Here is a 21,995-nt window from a genome sequence, read left to right on the forward strand (position 1 = left end):
ATATATATATATATATATATATATATCATGTGTATTGTAATATGCATATATGCTTTTCCATGTTGTACATGTACTTTGTACTCGTTATATCACAACTAAGATACTTGCTTGTTCAACTACTTTAAGAAGAGGAAAGTGTAATCCACGCTACAGCATAGAATTTCTTTTCGTGTGTCCATTTTGGTAGAATGGTCCTTAGAGTATATCGCCAGAAGATACTTTGATCTTGTATTATCCTACAAGCGGTGCTAGTGCATTCTGTTAAAATTTGTACACTGTCTTAAGATTTTGCTACATGCATAATCACTTTCGAGCTCAAGTAACACAATATAATTGCAAGATAATAGAAAAACTGAATGTAATTGTTTTTGACTAGATAATAATGGACACATAATTACATAATATTGAAATATATCTGATATTTTTCTTTAACATATTGTAAAATATAACTTGTTATTTCTTTTTGTAGACTCATCTATCCTATATAGTAAAGACTTGAACTCTCAACTAGTGTAGCTATGGCAAAACATGCGTATAACATTACAAAATTAAATTTATCAGCTACTGTTTACTAACCGTACCGTAACTGGGACTTGACAAAACTTAGCTAGTAAAGTATCACACTCACAACTTTGATTAATAATATTACAATAACAGCACCAACCAATTGTCAGATTTCTTATATACGAGATACCCAATCAATACCTAATGTATAACCGATTTGATAATATATTTACTCATCAATTCATGCATTATAGATATAAATTATTTTGCATATAAATAGATGCTACATGCCAAATGTCCAGCTGAATTCCAAGGATGCAAAAATGCAAAACTATAAGAATAAAGATTAAATCAGAACAGAGCGGATTATCTAAATAAAATAATGAGTTAGCAAACATTAGGGGAGATTAGGAGTCTTAATTTTTTATTAGCAAGGAGACTTAATTTTTTTATTATTTACTCGAATTAAATTTAAAAAAATTATATAGAAATAGGCACATACTGATTATATTTAAACAAGCTCGTCAGAATGACATTTTAAAAAACATTGGCTTTATAACATTCTCACATACACAATATTATTGAATTGTACAATCTATAATACAATCTATATTCACATCTTACTCTTTGATTCGTTGCAATTGCAGGAAATTTTTTATGGGTGCTGTGATGACTTGATGAAGGCAGGTACCATCCATGACGTTAGGTAGTGTAAAATTTCGACTATGACAGTAGAATATTTGTCGATCCTTGTTTATCTTGACAGATCAGAGCCTCCAATGACGGATTTTTTATGGATGATGTGGTAAATATGATTAACGGCGGCGTAACAGCTGCCGAGCAAGCTGCGTCTTCCATCGCATATTGATAGACTCGTAACAATTTATGTTCGACATAGCAAGTGGAGTTCTCTCTGATCGTTCACCGCGTACCGTACGTGATCATACGTCAATTTGTCTTCTATTTCGGAACAAGCTAGTTTTGTTGCTTAACGGTCAGTCGCTCTGAAGAAAGCCATCAAACTAAGGACGGCAAACACGTCTGACAAGCGACAACACTAGGCAATACTGATTACTGATAATATTTAATGACCTGGACTACTTCGGCTTCGCGAATTATGGGCCAGGGCGAGAGCGAAGACAAGGGCGGACGAATGCAGGCGCAGGCGCTTTCCACTAAAGCTCTAGGCCCGTGTTCAGAACGCGCTTTTATATCTAAAATTCTATAGTATGCGTAACGTAAATTATAGCATGTTAGTGCGCTAATATCGGTATAAGTTATTCTGAATACAGGCCCTAGGCTACAGTTCACTTGATGCTACAAATGTTTCGAAGTATTTTTTTATTGGAGCGGCGCATTTGCACACAGTTCAATTGCACACCATTCATATCAACCAATTCCTAATAACTTTTAACTGCTTTACCAATAAGATTCTATTATTTTTAATTAACCAATTAAAAATGTGGACAATTAATATACTCTTTTTTGATTGGTCCATTAATAAAATTCTTTTTTCGGATTGGTCAAACAAAAGCTTTAAAACATTTATAGCATTAAATGAACCACACTCCTAAATTTATCAGAAAAGTATGACTTATGTCAATATCGCAAAAGTACTAAAATGTACTAGAAGTATTAAAAATAATGTCGTTTGCAAGATGGACTATACAATCCACCAATCATCCATTAAGCAGCCATTTTTAATATACAGAAATCATAATTTACTGCTAAGTAACGAGATTGTAATCACCAATTGGAATATTTAACCAGTCACAGTTCTCTTATAAATCTAAAACTCTAGAAGTGCGTTCCGAGCTAAAGTGCTTAAACGCATAAAGTGCTTAATGCATCATGTTCTCCGTTCTCTGTACCTTTTATTGTGCGGAGCCCCTTGAACGGCATAAAACATAGATTCTTACATAACGCATAACACAGAATGCATAAGAAAATTAACCAATCAAAGTCCTTTATTTCCTTCCTTTCTACGAAATAAAGGACTCCGATTGGTTAATTTTCTTATGTCTCATGTTTTATGCGTTATGCAAAAGTCTGTGCTCCCCGCTTTATGTTTCCCATGCGACGTAACTTGCATCAACCAATCAAATCGTATCAACTATTATATGTTATAATAATTGAGACAATTTGATTGGCTGACGCAAGTTAGGGAGCGTTTATACTTGCGAAAGATGCGATTACATGTAGTGCGGTACGTGGTACAGAAACTAACTAGATAGCTATATATAAGAATCGTACAAACCGTGCCGCTTGCTTCTGTTCTCCTCTATTAAGCTGCGTTCGGATTCCCATCCATGCTCCTCATGCCATCCTTGTTTAACGATCGGTAAATAACAAAAATGATATGACATCCGGGGAGCACCCAGGTGGGAATACAAACGCAGCCGTACATGTAACGCGATAAGCAGCATGGGCCAGTGACAAATTCACATTATTAAGCACTTTTTAATAGAATTGATTTAAATGCAATTATTAAGTAAATTTGTTGAAAAAATAAGAATGTTGATAAAATGTGCATAAAAATAAGTTAGGCCCGATTGCATCAACGTTACTTTGATTTTAAGTGAGGCTTAAAACCCTTCTTATCTCTTTTTGGCTTTAAAACGAGACAGATAGTTTTAAGTCTCGCTTAAAGTCAAAGTGACATTGATGCAACTGGGCCTTAATATATTTTTAAAAATTCATATTAAAATTTACTTGTCATTAGTCCGTCCCGTTTCATGTAATAGAGAAGAAAAGAAGCAAGCGGCACGATTTGCGCGGTTCCTATAATTAGTTAGTTTCTGTACCACATACCGCGTTATATTGTATGTAATCGCACTCTTAGTTCGGATCTATAATAGGTGTTTTAAGCCTCAAGCCGTAAGAAATTGACAAACTACAGTCGAATGCGAAAAGAATAATCAGTTGTGATTTGTTCATTTCTTATGACTTAAGGCTTAAAAATCTATTGTAAATCCAGCTTTACAGAAAATAATTGACTACAATTTATAATTGACTGCGAGAAAAATAACTGACTATAATTCGTCCATTTCTTATAGTTTAAGACTTATGTGAGGTCTACAATAAAAGTCGTAGCGGTCATAAGAGGCTTAAGTTGTAAAAAATTTACTAATCACAGTCGAATATGAGAAAAATAATCGACTATTGGACAATTTTCTTTATGATTGCTCGATTTGTGTGATAAATTTGATTATAAAATTGGTAATTGGATATTGATGCACAATATTACGCGATTTAAGATTAACCGATATTATTGTACGGAACGTAAAATGTAAGTGGAAAAAACTCCAATTCTTAGAACATACATACTGAAAGAGCCATACCGTATGTAACCAATGTAATAAGTATCTCCAACATCTATCCTTGTCTGAATGCTGTGCGCTTGCGCATGATGATACCGCGTAATTCGAACTTGAAAAAATATAGAATAGTTATTAAAATCTTATTTGAAATTTGAAAACGATAGAAAAGAATGTTCCCAGCTATTAAATTGTCATCGGTGTTGATTATAACTATACATTTAAAATATATTTTACATATTTTATATATTTATACTATTTAAATTAATTCAATACATAACCTTAAAGCACATGACTTAAAATTATCTACAAAGTAAGGCTATACTCACGCATGAAGAGATATTTTATTTTGCTTCGTTGATATTTTGAGATGTATAACGCAATCCTATTTTTTAATAATCTTGTATGCTTTCGTTACGCGAGCTTTGAAATTTGTACGTATGCACATATAGATATTCATAATCGACGTATGCACATCATGGTGAAACATTCACACAAGGACAGATAGATGTTGACGTCATCGACAGTCACCTATGGTCTTTCCAGTATGTATGTTTTAAGCTCCGATTGCACACATCGTATGTTGCACATATGTATCGCTAATTGGTCAATTTAAAAATAAAATATTCTCATTGATAAAGCAATGAAAAATTACTAAGCATCAGCTGATATGAGTAGTGTGTGCAATCAGAATTGTAAGCTAAACAGGATTCTTCTAACAAATGAGTCTTCCTATATCTGAAATTATCATGTTTAGTTTATGTCAAAATATGAAAAGTGAAATAAATATTTGTGATACGAAAAATTAGAATATATATATATACAATATTTAGATTGAGCATGATACTGTGAAGTAAATGTACTTTTCATGCACAATTGAAAAAAAATGATTCATCTTCTTTTCTAATCACATCTCACTTTATCTGACATTGCAACATCTGAAAACAGCGTAGTACGCAACTGGAAAGAAAAAGAAAAATTTATAGCATACACTAAACGTATATATACTAATTAATATAATATCTAGATACACATATGATATGTATCTAAACATAATGTAATATAATATGACACTTACATTCTCTATGTTTCTATTTTGACATTGTTCCGAGTCACAATTACAGTTGTTGCAGGTAACGCCATTCTTACGACACGTACATACTCGCGTAGCACATTTTGTTTTACAAGCACATTTTATCGAATTCTCATTATCAGGTTCTATCTTATTAAAGGTCAGTCGTTGAATTGAGAATTTCGATTTATTCTAAATAAAGAAAATAATTATTGAAATTCCAATAATTTCACGCAATTGTACAGATTATATAGTTTTTGTACATTTTAGACTTTTTTGTACATATAACAAAGGACTCTCGTGTTAAATTCTGATTTTGATGAAATTTTTTTTATATATACATATTGATTATATAAAAAGATAAATTTAGAAAATATCAGTTGCAGCAGAAAAACAGTTTTTTAAGGGACTAACGCACAAGAAATAAGAACAGGGACAAGAACTAATAGCGTATTCGTATTTACTGACTTCAAGTTGACACTGTTCTTTTCAATTGCATTTCTTGCACAATTTAGCTCTTCTTTTGCAGCTGAATAGAACAGACTATTAACTCGGAGTCGGGTCGAATCAATAAATCTCTAACACGCTCTAAGAATTTCAACTTGTCAGAAACTGTGTATTCCACAGTGCATGGTTTCCGAGTGGTTAAAATTCTTATTCTCTATTCCTTTGATTGCGCAGAGTCCCTAAGGGGTGAAATCATCCCTTATTTGTTTAATTATTTTTTAAAAACATTATTGATGTGAGTAAATAAAGATAATTAAAATTATTACAGAAACCATGTTTTGAAACCATTGTTTTGAAAAATTTGTGAACCATTGTTTAGAAAATATTGTTTCATCTCCGGAGTAGTCTTCAAGATATCATAAAAAAAGCTAAAACCTGCATTTACCTATAAGGTGATTTCATCCCTTAAAATCACTTTTCCTTCGCAACTGATCTTTTTTTAATTCATCTTTTTATGTAATCTATGTGTGTACAAAGTTTCATTAAAATCAGAATTTAACACATTGCGAGGTCCCCTCGTTAATAACAAAAACTGTATGACAGAAATAAACAAGTATCGATAAGGTATATGACATTTGTCGTAATTAAGATAGTTTCTACAACACAAATTTACCTGTAATTTTTGTATTCGACTATAAAGCGGCGTTTTTTTCCAATCTGGATCTTTATCGACATCGTCCTCCGTCATTGAACTGTCATCGTACGATAGATAAGCATTCTCATCGACTATTTCTTCTTTTATTTTACTTTCCATCTTTCTTTTCTTGGACGATAATTTTTTATTTCCATTTAAATTCTCTGTCGAAACCTAAAGCGCATAATAATAATTTTATTCTTTTTTCTGAGTAAGGACACAGAGTATGTTTATTTTTTTTATAAACGTTTCATAAAATTAATTAATACCTGTCTCTTTACAGATTTTATCAAAGATTTGTCAGTATCGCTAGAAAATGTATCAGATGAATCTTGCGAACAAGATATTTTATTTACTCTCTCCTGTTTTACATACTCTTCTAGTCGTGCTTCTAGATTCTGATACTTTTCCTAAAATATCAGTTATCTTTATATAATTGACTTGAGAGCATATTATATGTATATCCACATAGTATATATTATAATATGTATAAACACGCACATTATACATATAAACATGCAATATTTCTCTATATACTAACTTTCAATTCGTTATATTTGTAACATTGTTGCTTCCTGTCTTGTGTAACTACGTGAAATGCTGTTTCAAGTGCTACTTTTGCGTCCATTATTGTACGTATCATATTCCATCGAGTATTTGTTCTAGTTTCTAAAGAAAAATAAATTTATTGACGAATTACTACACTTGCTAGTAAAGTGACTCTCAATGCTCCTCGCTCAATAAAATTATTTAAATCAACTTAACAGAGATCTTACCCTGATCTGACTCAAGAATCTTTTGTTGTAGATCTGCAATTTGTATGTTGCGCAATTCTATGAATTCAGTAACAGTTGCAAGCTCCTTTTCATCCGAATCGTTATTTTTTTTAAGTTGCTCCAATTGATATACCAATGAAGCTCTATCTTGCATCAGTTTTTCAAGAGAATAATCTGCTTCTACGGTGGCCATTAATACTTCCATTTCTTGAGCAATCCAAGTTTTTATCTCTTCTTTGCTATTGGCCTTCTTTTCTTGTCGTTGCATCGCCTTTTTCTGCATCTCCAAAGCACCCTGCCATACATAAATCACTCAGCTTAATAGGTTGCATAGCAGAAATGCCATTATGAAATGCCAACATGTAATAAGCATATCAGATAGACAGAATAATAGACAGAATAGATTATAGGTGCGTTCTATTTCGCGAAATCTACAGCACTTGTAAGCATTATTTGTCCTTGTTTAACATTTAATAAACAACAAGAATAAAATAATGCTTACAAACGGAACGCATCTATTGTCGGCAAAGAAACGTACCTTTAATCTTTTGTTAACTGCAAAAGCTTCCTCCATTTTCCTTTTAAAAACATTCTCCTGTTTATTATGTTGTATTTTCATGCGAAGCATTTCGTAAGTACGTTTACGATCTTGCGTTCTTAATTTAATAATTTCCTTTTCCTTGGATTGTTTCCACTTTGTAAAATTATTTGCATCGTTGCGCATCTGTCTGATAAGCTTGACTCGAGTTTCTTTTAACGATTGTATCTCACTGGAGAGAGTTTTAATTCTTTGATCCTGTTTCTCTTTCGCTTTGATTATCTTATTCTGTTCCATGCATCTACGTGTCAATTCCGCTATCTTTTTTTCCAGTTCTTGTACTCTTTTACGACGCGTCTCAGCCAATCTGCGCACAAAGAGCATTTAAATAAAGTATTAAATTCTGTCTACAATAGATATAATAAGTCTTTTCTTAAGCTCTAAGCTGTAAGACGTTAATTAATCCTAAGCTGTAAACTTTATCGTTGATTTGATTAGCTTACTTAAAGTTTACACCTTAACGTAAAAGATTTCTTAGAAAAATCTAGAAAAAAGTCGCGTCACAATTTAGAGTTCAGAACAAAAGGCTACAAATTTAATAGTATACTTATCGATTAGAACCCATATTCTTTATAATTCTTAACGACAGTATCGTTACATTATCGTTATATGCAGGATGTATCTCAGAATGACTGTCAAATATTTTGTGTACAGGTAGAGCGGATTAAACTAAGTCGAAAAGTCCTCTATCAGTTTGCAATTTTGGCAATAGTTAACAAGATAGCAATTACTAAAAATCGCCGAATATTAGTCAGTCTTTAATAATTTTTTATTCAAATACTATCAACTTTACAAAAAAATAACAAAAGACAATAATTATTTATTTTCTTCTCATAAAGTTCTGAGAAGAAAATAAATAATTTTTGTTCTGAGAATTTTTTCAGAATTTGTTAGAATCGCATTTTCTTATGTTAATAAAAATATGTGTCAATAAGAAAATGCAATACTAAAAAGTTGATAAAAAATTCTGAAAATATTAGAGTTCTATAAGAAAATAAACAATTGTTGTCTCTTACCGTTTCTCTGTAAAGTTGATAGTACTCGAGTAAAAAATTATTTTAAAAAATATTCGGTGATTTTTAGTTAATTGATATCTTGTTAACTATTGCAAAATGATACAAAACTTTTCGACTCAGTTTAATCTGCTCTACCTGCGCACGAAATATTTGACGGTCATTCTGGGATACCCTTACATATACACACGCACGCACGCGCGCGCGAACACATAACATTATCGTTACATAGCGTGGACATTATATATATATATATAAAAGCCAAGAATTTATAATAAAAAAAAGCTGATACTGTCATTATTATAAAAGTTACATAATTAAGAGTACAGGTCTTAAGACCAAATTGTATCAATCATATGTAACGATGCATGACTCAATTACGAGAATAGTCGACTTTTAGTAGGCAGATCTTGGGTTCAATCCCTCTCACATATAGCACGATTCATATTTTACGTGGAACTGAGGCATAATCTTGTATTTGTAAAAACTAAACTTACTAAAAAGATAAATAGAGAAGCTAGGCGGCAATTCTAAAATGACTTACTTAGAACTGACATTGTGAGCATAAACTGCTTGTAAATGTTCCTCTTTTTCCGCATGTAGCCGTTTGATTTCTTGTTCCATTTCCATGACATTCCTACGGCTTTCAGCGGTTTCTTGCGTAACATTTTTTAACAATTCCGACACGAGGCTTTCTTTGAGTGCCAACTCCTTATTAATAGTTTGGACCTCATTATTTCTTTCCGCTTGCCGTAGTGTGTGTTCTTCTTCCTTTTTATCAAAATAATCCAAATTATCCTCCATATTGTTTAATTCTTCTGTACGTACACATTCTATATCTTCTTCCATGTGTATGACACAATGTTTGGAATTGGATATTTCATGATTTATAAGTTCTTCGGATGCTTTCTTCTCATTATTTTGGATATCTATGCGTATAAAATGAACATCAAGTTAAAGATTCATCAAAATTTATAGTTTATAAAAAAATAATTAATGCAATGTTCACACACAGAAAAACTCACCTAACATCTTTTCATATATCGCTTTTAATTTATTTCGTTTTTCATCGTCGATTTCAGGACAAGAATCGAAATCTTGTAAAACTTGCTTGAATTCATCAAGTAATAATGATATAGCAAATCTGATTTTTTCCCGAGCCTGTTCGGCCATCTCTGCTCGTTCGTGCATAACTACGATTTCTCCTAAATTCGAATTCAATTTTTCCGTCATATCTCTAAATTTTTGTTGTAATACACTATATTTCTCCTCGAGTGCCTCGTGTTCCTTCGGGCATGTTGTTATGCCAAGTTCTTGATTCGCAAGAGTCAGCCGCAGTTCTTGAATTAATTTGTTCAACCGATTGATCTCTGCTATTTTCGAATCTTGATTCACAATTGGCTTATTCTTTATCTTGCGTGCGCGATCCGCATATCTCAATGTACTAAGAGTTTCATCCAAGTTATAATCTGCAAATAGAGTTTTCATAACTTGATAGATGTTGAATTATGTTAGAATACAAGTAGACACAGTTAATTGGACAGACGAAGGCATATAAGAGAATAAGAGTGTGCGAATACCAACCAGCAGGACTGACACAGGCAACCATAAGAGTCATGGAATTACCACCCAAGGAATCTTGCAACAATCTTGTAAGTTTACTGTCTCTGTATCCAATATATGTTCCAGAGGCACCATCACCGAGTTGTGAAATAACATTGCCCAAAGCCAACAATCCCTTGTTTATGTTCACACCTTCTTTAAACCGTTCCCCAGTTGCTTGAGTTTTTTTACTACGTTCGGAACCCGCTAAATCAACCAAATGAAATTTCGCCACTGTCGCTGTATTCCTGCTTGAAAAGTCTAATTATTTCCATTCTCACACGTTTAGTGTCGCAAGCTAAATAGAATGATAGAATAAAAAACAATAGTAGGAATTAGAAACCAACAATTACTCACGGATCATCTTTCTTTTGCTGATGTATACATAACGTAAATATAGCATGACTACGACTGCTATGTGCATTCATTGCAGTTGCACCCGTTACACGACCCAGAGAACCTTGAGCCAAATACTCTAATGTCTCTTGAGCATCTTCAACTTGTTTTTCGGTTACACCGACAATTTTTATGTTTTTACCATCCTCTCTAATATCTACAACGGATTGGCTTCTTTGCTTATCAGACAGAAGATCATACAATTGTTCTTGATACAATTCCATGAATGAGACTGCTACTTTGAAACTCCAATCTTCCTTGGATTTAATTATTTCAAATATATCATATATAACTCTTGGTATAATGCCCCTCTCTCCTACACCTGTATAATTGGTACCCATGGAATGGGTTTTGCCACTTCCAGTCTGTCCATATGCTAATATTGTAACGTTATAGCCTACAAAAGATTATTATTTATCTTTAATATAATGCAAATGCAATATTGTATCTAAAAAGACTTGAAAAAAATATGAAATATTTACCTTGAAAGGTATTATCTATGAGTCGTTTAATTGCTGTGTTATAAAAATCTTCCTGTCCAATGTGAGGAGGAAACACATAATTGTATGTGAACGCTTTGTCAGTATTGCATATACGAACTTGTGGTTCTCCAGGTATAGCATCTAAACATATTTGACATCCTTTTTCAAGCTCATTGTCTACTAATGGACGAATACGTAGAGCAACGCTAACTGTACTTTCACACATCTGCAATAACAATGTTACATTAAATATGTATTAAATATATTGAGAACACATCATAAAGGCATTATAACATAAATGCACCTATCACATTATTATTGAATATTTAACAATATTTCTTGAGAGATACATAATTCATACTTTAATACTACATATGTAGTAAGCATAATTTATTTGAGTTAACACAATTAAGTTTTATATGTTTCTTAAATTTTTGAATTATCAAATATCGAGGCAATATACACAATACAAATATATACGTATTTATTCAATACATAAGAATCAAACATGAAAGTTCAATTCAACATGAAAGTTTAAAATAAATACATACAATTATTGAAAGTAATATCAAAAATTAAACAAAATCAAGAATATATGTTGTAACTCGTAGAACAAGTTCAAAGCTTCTAAACATCAACCAGTGATAAACATCAAGCCAGTGATATCTAAAAAATAAAGGCATTTACACATTTTGTTACAAAATTCCAATATCAAATATTTGTCTAAAACACGTTCATAACGCCTTGCCTGACTGATGTGCAACTTTCAATGTTTCTAAGTAAGTCTCAAATGGAAGAATTCAGTCAATACGATGACTTTTTCATTAAATAAAAAAATAAACATTAAATAAAAATAAACCATATCAACAAGAAAAAAAAATTTATAACACACATTTATTCTTATATTCTTTTTAAAACGAGAATCGCATAAGTTTTGCTATATCATTCGACAGATGTCAAAGTATTTACTTTTACAAGATTATAAAAAAATCGTACTTACCGTTTATACAATCTCTCGATCAGAAACTCACCACATGGAATGTAATTCCACAAATATATTCTAAGAAAATTATTAAAGAACACGACTCATGAATCACGAAAAATTTCATATGCACGCTTCTTCTTTTAATTATGCCTGGTTACGCCAACCTATCTTCCAGCACCTTCCAATAAAAGTACAGTCAAATATTACGCATATGTACGTAACAAAAGACTCCCGACTCTAAATTATTGACAACACACAGTATCGACATTACAGAAGAACGTTAAATTTCAAATGGTTTGAATTTATTCAATGCAACGAAAAAAGAGGGGCAGGGAGTAAGGGAAGGGAGAGTTTGCACCAATCCGACATTTGAAATTCTCTGATTGGAAAATATATATTCTAGGGTTACATTCCAAAACTATGTCTCTTTACTCGAAATATATAGTACACGTTACGTATACTATAGCATATAAAGTAAAATCTTCGAAGAGGAAGTTCTGGAACGTAGCCTAGAAACTTTGATTGTGCATGAGTTATCGAGCCAATACTTTTAGCCCGATCTACAATAGATTTTTAAGCCTTAAGGATAAACGAATCACAGCCAATTATTCTCCTTGCAGCACCAATTATTCGATCGCAGTTGGTCAATGGCCTAGTTTCCGAAAATTTAAATCGGAAAATGTAAGAATCAACCAACTACAGTCGAGCATTCCTCTGTCGTTTGATTGTAACAGAGGAATGCTCGACTGTAGTTGGTTGGTTCTTACATTTTGATCCGGTTCGGTGGAAAATTTCCAGGCCAATTTCTTACGGCTTAAAGATGCATTTTCATGAGTTGCTTAAACTGGCCGTTTTAGCGACAAAAAAGATCACGTGATGACTTTTGTTGCAAAACTATTAGAGCTACGTTTCAAAACTTTCTCTTCGAGAAAAACTTTACTCTATATGTTATAGTATATGTTTACGTATACTACAATATATATTTCAAGTAAAATTTTCTTCAGAAAGGAAGTTTTGGAACGTAGCCTGGAGCGATAATTTTATACATTACAAAAAGAGCAAAAAGTGTTAAATTTGACATTTGAATGATTTAATATGTTGTTTGTATTTTTTATAGATTATTTACGATATTAATACGCTAAATTAAATAGTTATAAAATTATTCTGGTTGCATCAAATTCTCTATCTGGATCAACAATAAAAAAAAAGAATAAATTAAATTATGTATATCGCAGTCAACGGTAATCTACACGGTCGATATAGTATATCAACACTGTCAATAGTGTTTGAGCGTTTGATTTTTGTAGTTGAAATTGTTTAAACTACAAAATTGTAGCCACTAGATAATAAGTGACTAATCTGTCGCTCCAATTGCTTATTTTAATAGCACGTGAAAATGTATTTTAAGGCTATATATAAAACACCTATTGTAAATCTGGACTTATATCCCTAGACTAAATTTTACTCAAAATATATAGTACACATAATGTATACTATAGCATATAGAGTAAAATCTTTCTCAGTGAAGAAGTTTTGGAACGTAGCATTAGAAATAAATCATGCATAGAGTAAGGGCTGCCGCAGACAAAATTTTTGTAATAGTAACCTTAAGACGTGAACTTAAGCTAATGAGCCTAATAATTAGAATACCGCTTTAGTTTTAGATCTATGTACTCTAACGGAAATAGAAATAGCAGTAAATTTATCTATAAGACAAGTTTCAATCAATTGAAATTCATCTTATTGCGAGGATATGGATAAGTTTATTGTTATTTCCATTTCCGTTAGATTACGTAGATCTAAAGCAATAGCCTGATTGGCTCATCGGCTTAAGTTTACATCTCATGGTTAAGCCCATGGCACATACAAAAAGGCCGTAACACGTAAGCAGTAAGCGAATTGGCCAATGACAATAGAGACGGAAAGGCCAGTAGCGAATCTAATTACGATTTTCTTACTAATTACGTCTTACGGCTTTATGTGTTTCTATATGCTCTCGACTTTACTGTTGCGGAATTTTGTGTGCAGTAACCCTATGGCCCATGTCCTATGCGGATCGCACGTAAGCGGATTGGCGATCCTCTAATCCGCTTACGCACGAATCGCACCATAGGACGTTAGAGACACAATAATCGCGTACGCATCATGGGACGGCATCCTAACTGATTAATTTTTTTTGCTAAATGCAGCCATTGATCCATTATTAAGGCCGCAGCACAGACTTTTGCATAACGCATAGTACATAAGCGAATCAACTAATTAGAATCTTTTCTTTCCTGCCATTCCATAGAAAAAAAGAATTTCGATTGGTTGATTCCCTTATGCACTATGCATTATGCGTTATGCGAGTCTGTGCTGCGGCCATTACAATTTCTGAAATGTCCTGCCATGCCCATTCCAACAAAGTAATATAAACAATTCATGACAACAGAGAAAACTATCAGGACGCTCCTCGTCTCGATCCCAGACCTGGTCTCTCTTCCGAGTTGATAGACTTTCTCTCTGCCACTAAGCCACACAGCCCTAATGCTATTGGTAGTTCTGTTGTGTTATATCTAGTAAATTTCTTACAATAAAGACTCCTGGAATTTGAATATAACACTCTGCTATCTTTTTTATTAAAAAAAAATGCAATTGTCTGTGTTATTAAATCACATAGTTAAAGTCATCTAGATGGTAAAATTATTAATGTAGATTTAAAATTTATTAAACTGTTGTATGATGAGAGTGCAAGATTTTTTACTATAAAACATATTCATAAATATTTCTTATATTATTATGCAAGCAGAATACAATAAAGATAGAAACAATTATAATTTATAATTATTTCTCATTGTTAGTACAAGCTCGCCTCTGTAATATCAGACGATGATTTATGCTGGAAAACGAAAAGATGTTTCGGCTGGTATTGCTCTACAGCTTCTAGAAGGCTGTCTGGATAACCAGGTGAATAATATCTGAAACAAATTAAAAAAATTTTTTCAGCTATCGTCTTTAAAGAAAATATTGAGAGGTTTAAGGTTTAAGGTTCAATCAGAACCAACACTGGTTGACCGATGTATATAAAAATTTGTTTGTACTTTAGTAATTCTAAACAGACATTTCGGCTCTCGCGAGCTTTTGGTCTTCTTCAGTGTATCACTAAATTTACAAATTAATGATCTCGCAATACAGTAAGCCAATAAATTATTAAGATTATACAAAAGTGTCTATGTCACGAAGTAGTTAGTCATGAAGAAGATAATAAATGAGAGAAGTACCATGAGTAAAATTAATAAAACACCTTAATATCTGGTAGAATACCTAAACGATTAATCAAAGTACTATAAAATTAATATAAAAAGTTGAACACAACAAGTAATTAAAAATTATAATAAATTAAACAATAATAATCAATAAATTCAAAATTTATATTGAAGATTGTCATAGGCTGTGTTCAGCAAACTTAACTGTTGAGTAAGCACTCGCTGCTATTTATATCTCACAAACTTGCCTAGCCGCATAAACATATGCATAAAGAAAATTATCCAATCGCATTTCTCCTATAAAGACGCATGAAAAATGTGATTGGATAATTTATTTATGCATACATGCTGCAACTTGTGTGGATATACTTTAAAGGCCGCAGCACAGACTTTTGCATAACGCATAACGCATAGCGCACACACACACATACACACACACATAAGCAAATCAACTAATCAGAATCTTTCCTTTCCTCCTATTCCGTAAAAAAGAAGAATTTTGATTGGTTCCAACATGCTCCAATGTGCTCCTGTTATAGCTTGTACTCACTTTAACGAGCGCGTTATAGTGAGTAAATGCTATAATAAGAACATTTTAGAGCATGTCAGAGCACGCGACGCGAAAGATCATCTCAAGCAGTGTCTTAAGATACTGATACAGTTCTAGAGGCCAGTATTCATAATCGGATCATATATTTTTAAGACAGTCTTAAATACAGTCTTAAGATGTCATTAACTAATCAGAAGGCTACATTAACGACTTAAGACATTAACAGTTAAGGGCGGTCTTAAAATAAGAACCGATTATATGAATACCGGCCTTCTGATTGGTTCATGACATCTCACGCACTCGCTTCAGTGCTGTCGAATCTTAAGCAAGTCTATGAATTCCGTCCATGCGTGACAATATGGCAGGTGTTCCATTTATCATTCGATCGATTTAAATTACGACATTGAGGAAACAGAGCCGCGACAGTTATTTACAAACTGGCTTCGTAATGATATAATAACGCTTATTAGCTTGGATTTTTAATAGACACGAAATTATTGCCTTTACCTATCCTACCGTGTAAGTATCTCAATTGTGACAAAAAAAAAAGGTTATACGAGCAAGTAGTGTTTGTATAGTACTTAATTTATTTTATTAATGTTTGCTGTGTGTTATAAATATCTGTCATGTCTTTTTCAAAGAAATTAGACTTTCATTTTGATTCTTGTACAAAAATGTAAGAATCAAATCTTTACAATATGAATCGGAGCTAGGTAATTATCAGTTGTAACTTCCACAGCTCAAAAATCAATAAAATTGAGCTTATTCGGCGCTTATTTTTGCATAAAACGAAAGAATTTGGCAGAAAAAAACGTGTCGCTCTGCATCGCGGATCAAGATTAAAATCATTCAACTTGACAACTATTCAGGTTAGGATATCTGTCACATCGATGGTGTAAACTTAAAGGAACATGTAAGTGAGATTAGAATAAATATTTTTTGCTTTAATTACACAAATTCTCTGCTTTATAAATACAAATTCTCTGCTTTAAAAACAAATTCTCTGCTTTAAAAACAAATTCTTTGCTTTAAGAACAAATTCTCTGCTTTAAAAACAAATTCTCTGCTTTAAAAACATGATTTTCTTGTATAATTTTAGTTTCTACAGCAGAGAATTTCTGTTTTAAAACAGAACATTTGTATTTTTAAAGCAAAGATTTTGTTTTCAAAGCAGAGAATTTGTTTATATAACAGAATATGATTGTAAATAAATGATTGTGAATTATGATATTAAAAGTAATTACTTTTTTATACGGATTGAAGTTTAGAACTAATTTCTTTTAAATAAACGCTATAACTATATACATGGCTACGTCGCTCACGCCCATGTTCCTATAAATTTCAAGTTTAATAAATATAATTCAACTGATTTGCTATGGTTCAAGTTGATATTATTATTACTTTACAATTTAAATAAAGAACTCTATCCTTAATTTCTCGCCTTCTATTTTTAGTATAAAATTTTTTCAACGTAAAAGTTAAAATTTTGGGTAAAAATTCCTCCAAGATGACATTTACATATGCAAAGTTTGCTAAAATCATCCGATTGTAATTCTTCAAATTTTGATTCCAACATTTTTCTAATAAATTTAGACTATAATTTTTCATGTCTGATTATGATTTAATTCCGAGTTACGGCCTAAACACAAACCAACCATAACTGAGTCATAGAACGTAAGTTGTAGATTGACAAAACATTGTGAATTGACCTACAACTACGACTCACGTTTCAAGACTCAGTTACATCTATCTTTGTGTCGAGGTCCTTAAAAGGATCCTAAAGTCATCTGTATTACCGCGATTAAATCATAATTTTTGTATAACAATTACTTTTTTCCTTTTTTACAGATTCGAAAATCCTTTCCCAGGATTAAAGTATACGCATTAATATGTGTTTGTGAAGAGGAATTTATGTCGAAACAGACGATCAAAAATTTCAAAAGTGAGATCTTAAGAAAATTTGTTTGTTCTCGGCACAAACTCCATCTTACAGTACATATTAATGCATATACTTTTAAACTAGTTCACATGACTACACTAAAAATACCCGTTCGCCAAAACAGTTTGTCGCGAATAGAGGCCTAGATCTATCAGAGAGGCAACAGGTGAGGAAATGGTCTGATTGGTTAACTAAATTACATAATTCAGCGCCATTTTCTTATACACTACAGTAGAATTATGCCTATTACACACTGGATGCGATGAACGACGAGCGATATCCAATAAAAGCTCTGCTTTTTTCACGTGACGACGCAAAGCAAAACTCTCATTGAATGTCGTTTATCGTTCATCGTATTCAATATGGGGTAGACCGGGTTTTCGTACGGACAACAACGCTTTGACACCGAACGCTGATTAGTGAAAAACGAGTGATGTGGCGGGGGAGGGGGGAGTAATTTTATCCCCACAACCGGCTTTTCACCAATCAACGTTCGGTGTCAAAGCGCTGTTGTTTGTATGAGGCTCCAAGCTTAAGCTGCGATCAAAGTCTCACTATAAATGAAGCGTTTGGTTGGCCAATTAGAAGAAAGAATTTTACGAATTGACTAGCCAAAAAACGCTTTAGAGCATTTGTAACATCGCGTTGACCATACCTTAGATTTCAGTTTTCAACTAAAGAGCTAATCTTACTTCGACGTTTGATATGTATGTAATACTCACATATAGAATATAGAATAGACTGCGAATGGCGATAGTGGGGATAGAAACACGAGTAGAGTGAGAGGCAAATAAATGGATGAACATTCTTTCTCTGTTTACTAAGCCTGATTGGTTGGAGCAGTACTGCTGGATCGACAACCAATCAGGCTTAATAAACAGAGAAACGTTCATCCGTTTATCTGCCTCTCACTCTACCCGTGTTTCTATCTCCACCACCGCTATCGGTAGTTCCATTCTATATGTCGATGGTTATATTACATGTGTTTAAATTGATTTTGATTACTCTATGGTATTATAAAAGAGAATCGCGACGATTTATCGATTTTTCGATTATCGATCGCACCTGTCGCTTCTTTGATTTATCTAGGACTTTAGTCGCAACTACTCGCCTAAAATTTTTTTACATGCATTGTATGTATTGCTATTGTGAACGCGTTAATGGCTCGAGCCCACTAAAAATTCTCTAATTAGAGTCTATTATATGTTCTGTGTAGAGTCCGGTCACGACAGTCGAATATTTTTCTTCAACTTGCGCTAGTTGTTTGAAATATGACATTGACCGCGATTCTATTCACGCTCACAACGCGTAAAAATCATTTTATCCTTCTTGTTTATCAAATGTTAAACGAAGACTTGCTCATGCTTTGTCAGCATGAATCCAGACCAGGGCCATTATCTAGCCTTTTGACGAATTGTTGCAAAAAAGTGCGCAACAAACTATTTTTACTTAGAATGACGTACTTATATTTAAACATTATACAAAATAAAAAAGTTGGTGTACGTATATTTCACCACGTGTTTTACTTGTTCACCAAGAACTATAAGCTTCCAGTTTGGCAATTGTCGCTCGTCGATAAAGTAGTTTAATTTGACCTACTTCATTTGAGAATTGTGAACTAGTTCATCTAGTTCACGTAAAAGATTTGTTCACAAACTACCCATTTCTATCACACATCACACACATACGACCGCGATGCATAGTCGACAATTATCATGTCGTTACATTTCGTCGCCATGACAGATTTTTTAATCTGAATAATCGTTAACTTTGACGATTGATATTTCGGTCCGCGGGACAAAGCGACGCCTTTTTCTGCCAAATCTTTTGTTTTATACAAAAAAAACCAAAAACGCGTATAAATGTCAAATAAGCCTAACTTTATTAATTTTTGAGTTCCATAAGCTAAATTATATAATTATCACCATACATGAATCATTGTACACTGTGCATTTAATATTATATATAATTAATGACTCGACTGTAGCCTTCGAAAAGATTAATGCAATGTTTTAATGGAAATTATTGCAGAGAATTTTTCACACATACAAAATAGATTTAACAAGAGAATCAAAGATAATTGTGATATTAAAGTAATTTTGAGAAGTGAAAATGAGGTCATGCGTGTGGTAGAATTATTTTGTAAAAGAATATTTTTCTAATTTATATTAAACGATGAAGATAGAAAAGGAATATAACCTGATGATCTCTTCTGGGAAACAGCAGTTAATAATTGTTATATATTCCGACAGAGTAGTACCCGGTTCAGCTTGAATCTCTTGTACCTTTCTCAAGCCACCAGATGTTACGAACAGTTTTCTTGCCCTTGTATCATTCGGCAAAATCTGTATGCGTAGAAATATAACATTAACAAATTGAACAAGCGGAAATAACTGAATTATTTATTGAAGAATTATATCGTTTCTCACAATAAAAAAGTCGAGTTCAATGAATTGAGAACATTTTATGAGTTAGCAGAATCAAATGAGCAGAATCAATTCTAACTAATTCTTTTTACTTGTTGCTAAAAAGTCGCCAAAGAAAAAATTTATTGTTCTGTTAATTTTATTATTTTCGTTAAAAAATTTTAATTATTTTCTTAAAAAATACTTTTTGCTATAAAATTGTTTTTACAGATTTTATATTAAGTTACTTAAAGATTATTGTAATGATTTCTATGAGCATCAATATTATTTGACTGGAACAGTAATTACTATTCCAGTTTTGTTAAGATTGCGTTTCAAATCTGAAAATAAATTTGGCACACAGTTTGCAGGATATAAATTCACGTGGAATTGTTTCAGCACTAAAAATTCAAGCTTGACCGCTTAGTCCAGATCTACAATAGGTGTTTTAAGTCTTAAGCCATAAGAAATTCAGGGAATGGGTGGAATAAAGGTACAATTCTACTTAGGGCTTTTTTTGGAAATTAGCTTTTTTATATAATATTGATCATAATAGAGAAGTAATGTAACATGTAACTTCTTAAAGACATTACATAAATTCATTTGATATTGTAGAGTATAACGTGTATAATAAAAAAGTAGCAAATTATTTTAATTTTTATTAAAATTAAGATTTTATGATTATGCCTTTATTCTACCTATCATTTCAATTACAGTCGAATGCGAGGAGAATAATTGACTATGATTCGTCCACTTCTTATGGCTTAAGACTTAGATGAACCTATTGTAGATCCGGGCTTAGCCTTTATTTCTTAGTTAATGTTCACATGACGGTCTAATATGATATTTTAATATTGTTTGAAAAAAAAAATGTTTTGTTAAAATAGAAAAATTAACTATTCTATTAAGCTAGAATGCCAACATGAACGTAGTTACATGAGACATACGGAGAATTTAATGCTCTTTTTGTGTTAATTTATTGCTCTAATCCCGATTTTATTGTTCTAGCTGTTTAGCAAGAAATAATTTTTTCGCTAATTTTTAATAAAGTTAGAATGCACATTAAAAAAAAAACAAAAACAAAAATACACTATAATTTAGTGTTAATGTGCTACGTGCTAATATAAATTAATTTAAACTTCGGAACGCTATCCTTTGTGCAAAAAAAATTACCTATTTACGAAAAACAAAATTTTTTACAATGTAATACTTTCACTCATTTTATCGCTCGCAAAATACATTTTGACCAATTTTATTGCTCTATCCTTATTTGTGGAAAACAATCCCCTATACCATGTTTCTTTTGTTGTAAAACCAATCAAAGTTTCATAAAACTTTCTGTGAAATATTGTGCACTGTTCTACAAAAGTTTTTCAGTATTTTAAAGAGTTTATATGTAAATTTTTCAATGAGAGAAAAACTTTACATTACTTATAGATTACATACAATTGTATATATTGTACAAAGAGTTTTATTTTTCTTCATTTACACATTTGCATAAAAATTTTAAACTACTGACCGACTTTAAAATTAATATGTTCGAAATTGAAAATTTCGTCCTTTAATATTTTTTAATATAAATACTTAATATTTATTATTATTTATTTATAAAGAATGTCGAAATACAATAGTTTTACGACAAAAGTCATCACGTGATCTTTTTTGTCGCTGAAACGGTCAGTTTGAATGGCAGGAAAATAGCTATAGAAATCTGTGAATTTTTCCCCTGGACATGTACTCTTCTTTTTTTAGCGTTCGGGAACGTCCGGCCGGGTTTTCAATGCGTCCGGGGAATACCCTTTCTAGTACTCATTTTAAAAGAGAGCGAGGGGATCGGAAATTATTAAGCTTGTTGCATATAAAATATATAGCAAACTAGATCTGTGTAACTGTGATAAAAAAATGTAAAAATTATTAGGTATTATATTATATTAAAGCCGTTTTTTTGCTAATATTAAATAGATATATTT

General features: G+C 32.1%; 4 protein-coding genes across 6 annotated transcripts in view; 1 reads left to right on the forward strand and 3 right to left on the reverse strand.

Annotated features, from left to right (window-relative positions):
• The window catches only part of LOC108753527 (monocyte to macrophage differentiation factor 2), a 6,884-nt gene extending 2,389 nt beyond the window's left edge, over positions 1-4,495 (reverse strand). Inside the window, exons 1-3 of one of the 2 annotated variants that reach the window (XM_018495167.1) lie at positions 4,151-4,495; positions 3,846-3,933; positions 1,129-1,726 (exon numbers count right to left, since the gene is read on the reverse strand). In XM_018495167.1, the coding sequence (XP_018350669.1) occupies positions 1,129-1,202 (74 nt within the window). In that variant the 5' untranslated portion in view covers positions 1,203-1,726; positions 3,846-3,933; positions 4,151-4,495. Of the gene's footprint in view, positions 1-108; positions 402-1,128; positions 1,727-3,845; positions 3,934-4,150 lie in introns of those variants that run through there. The other variant, XM_018495168.1, reaches the window with a different exon arrangement.
• Positions 4,496-4,593: 98 nt separating this feature from the next.
• LOC108753522 (chromosome-associated kinesin KIF4) lies at positions 4,594-11,946 on the reverse strand. Of its 2 annotated transcripts, none has more exons than XM_018495156.1 (13): positions 11,902-11,946; positions 10,902-11,127; positions 10,381-10,816; positions 10,006-10,271; positions 9,447-9,890; positions 8,966-9,350; positions 7,349-7,715; positions 6,811-7,105; positions 6,576-6,703; positions 6,304-6,444; positions 6,014-6,208; positions 4,900-5,085; positions 4,594-4,781 (listed from the first exon to the last, which is right to left on the reverse strand). In XM_018495156.1, exons 2-13 carry the CDS (start codon positions 11,125-11,127, stop codon positions 4,725-4,727), a joined length of 3,126 nt encoding a protein of 1,041 aa, XP_018350658.1. In that variant the 5' UTR covers positions 11,902-11,946; the 3' UTR covers positions 4,594-4,724. The 2 variants fall into 2 exon arrangements, with proteins under 2 accessions (XP_018350658.1, XP_018350660.1); XM_018495158.1 differs by lacking the exon at positions 11,902-11,946 and adding an exon at positions 11,453-11,465.
• Positions 11,947-14,680: 2,734 nt separating this feature from the next.
• The window catches only part of LOC108753523 (sperm-associated antigen 6-like), a 19,060-nt gene continuing 11,745 nt past the window's right edge, over positions 14,681-21,995 (reverse strand). The window contains exons 9-10 of the mRNA XM_018495159.1: positions 19,820-19,965; positions 14,681-14,843 (exon numbers count right to left, since the gene is read on the reverse strand). Coding sequence (XP_018350661.1) covers positions 14,723-14,843; positions 19,820-19,965 — 267 coding nt within the window. The 3' untranslated portion in view covers positions 14,681-14,722. The remainder of the gene's footprint in view (positions 14,844-19,819; positions 19,966-21,995) is intronic.
• The window catches only part of LOC108753529, a 9,242-nt gene continuing 3,260 nt past the window's right edge, over positions 16,014-21,995 (forward strand). The window contains exon 1 of the mRNA XM_018495171.1: positions 16,014-16,200. The gene's annotated coding sequence lies outside the window, so the exon portion shown is untranslated. The remainder of the gene's footprint in view (positions 16,201-21,995) is intronic.

The sequence above is a fragment of the Trachymyrmex septentrionalis genome, unplaced genomic scaffold (assembly GCF_001594115.1).
Source record: "Trachymyrmex septentrionalis isolate Tsep2-gDNA-1 unplaced genomic scaffold, Tsep1.0 scaffold7, whole genome shotgun sequence".
Lineage (NCBI taxonomy): Eukaryota > Metazoa > Arthropoda > Insecta > Hymenoptera > Formicidae > Trachymyrmex > Trachymyrmex septentrionalis.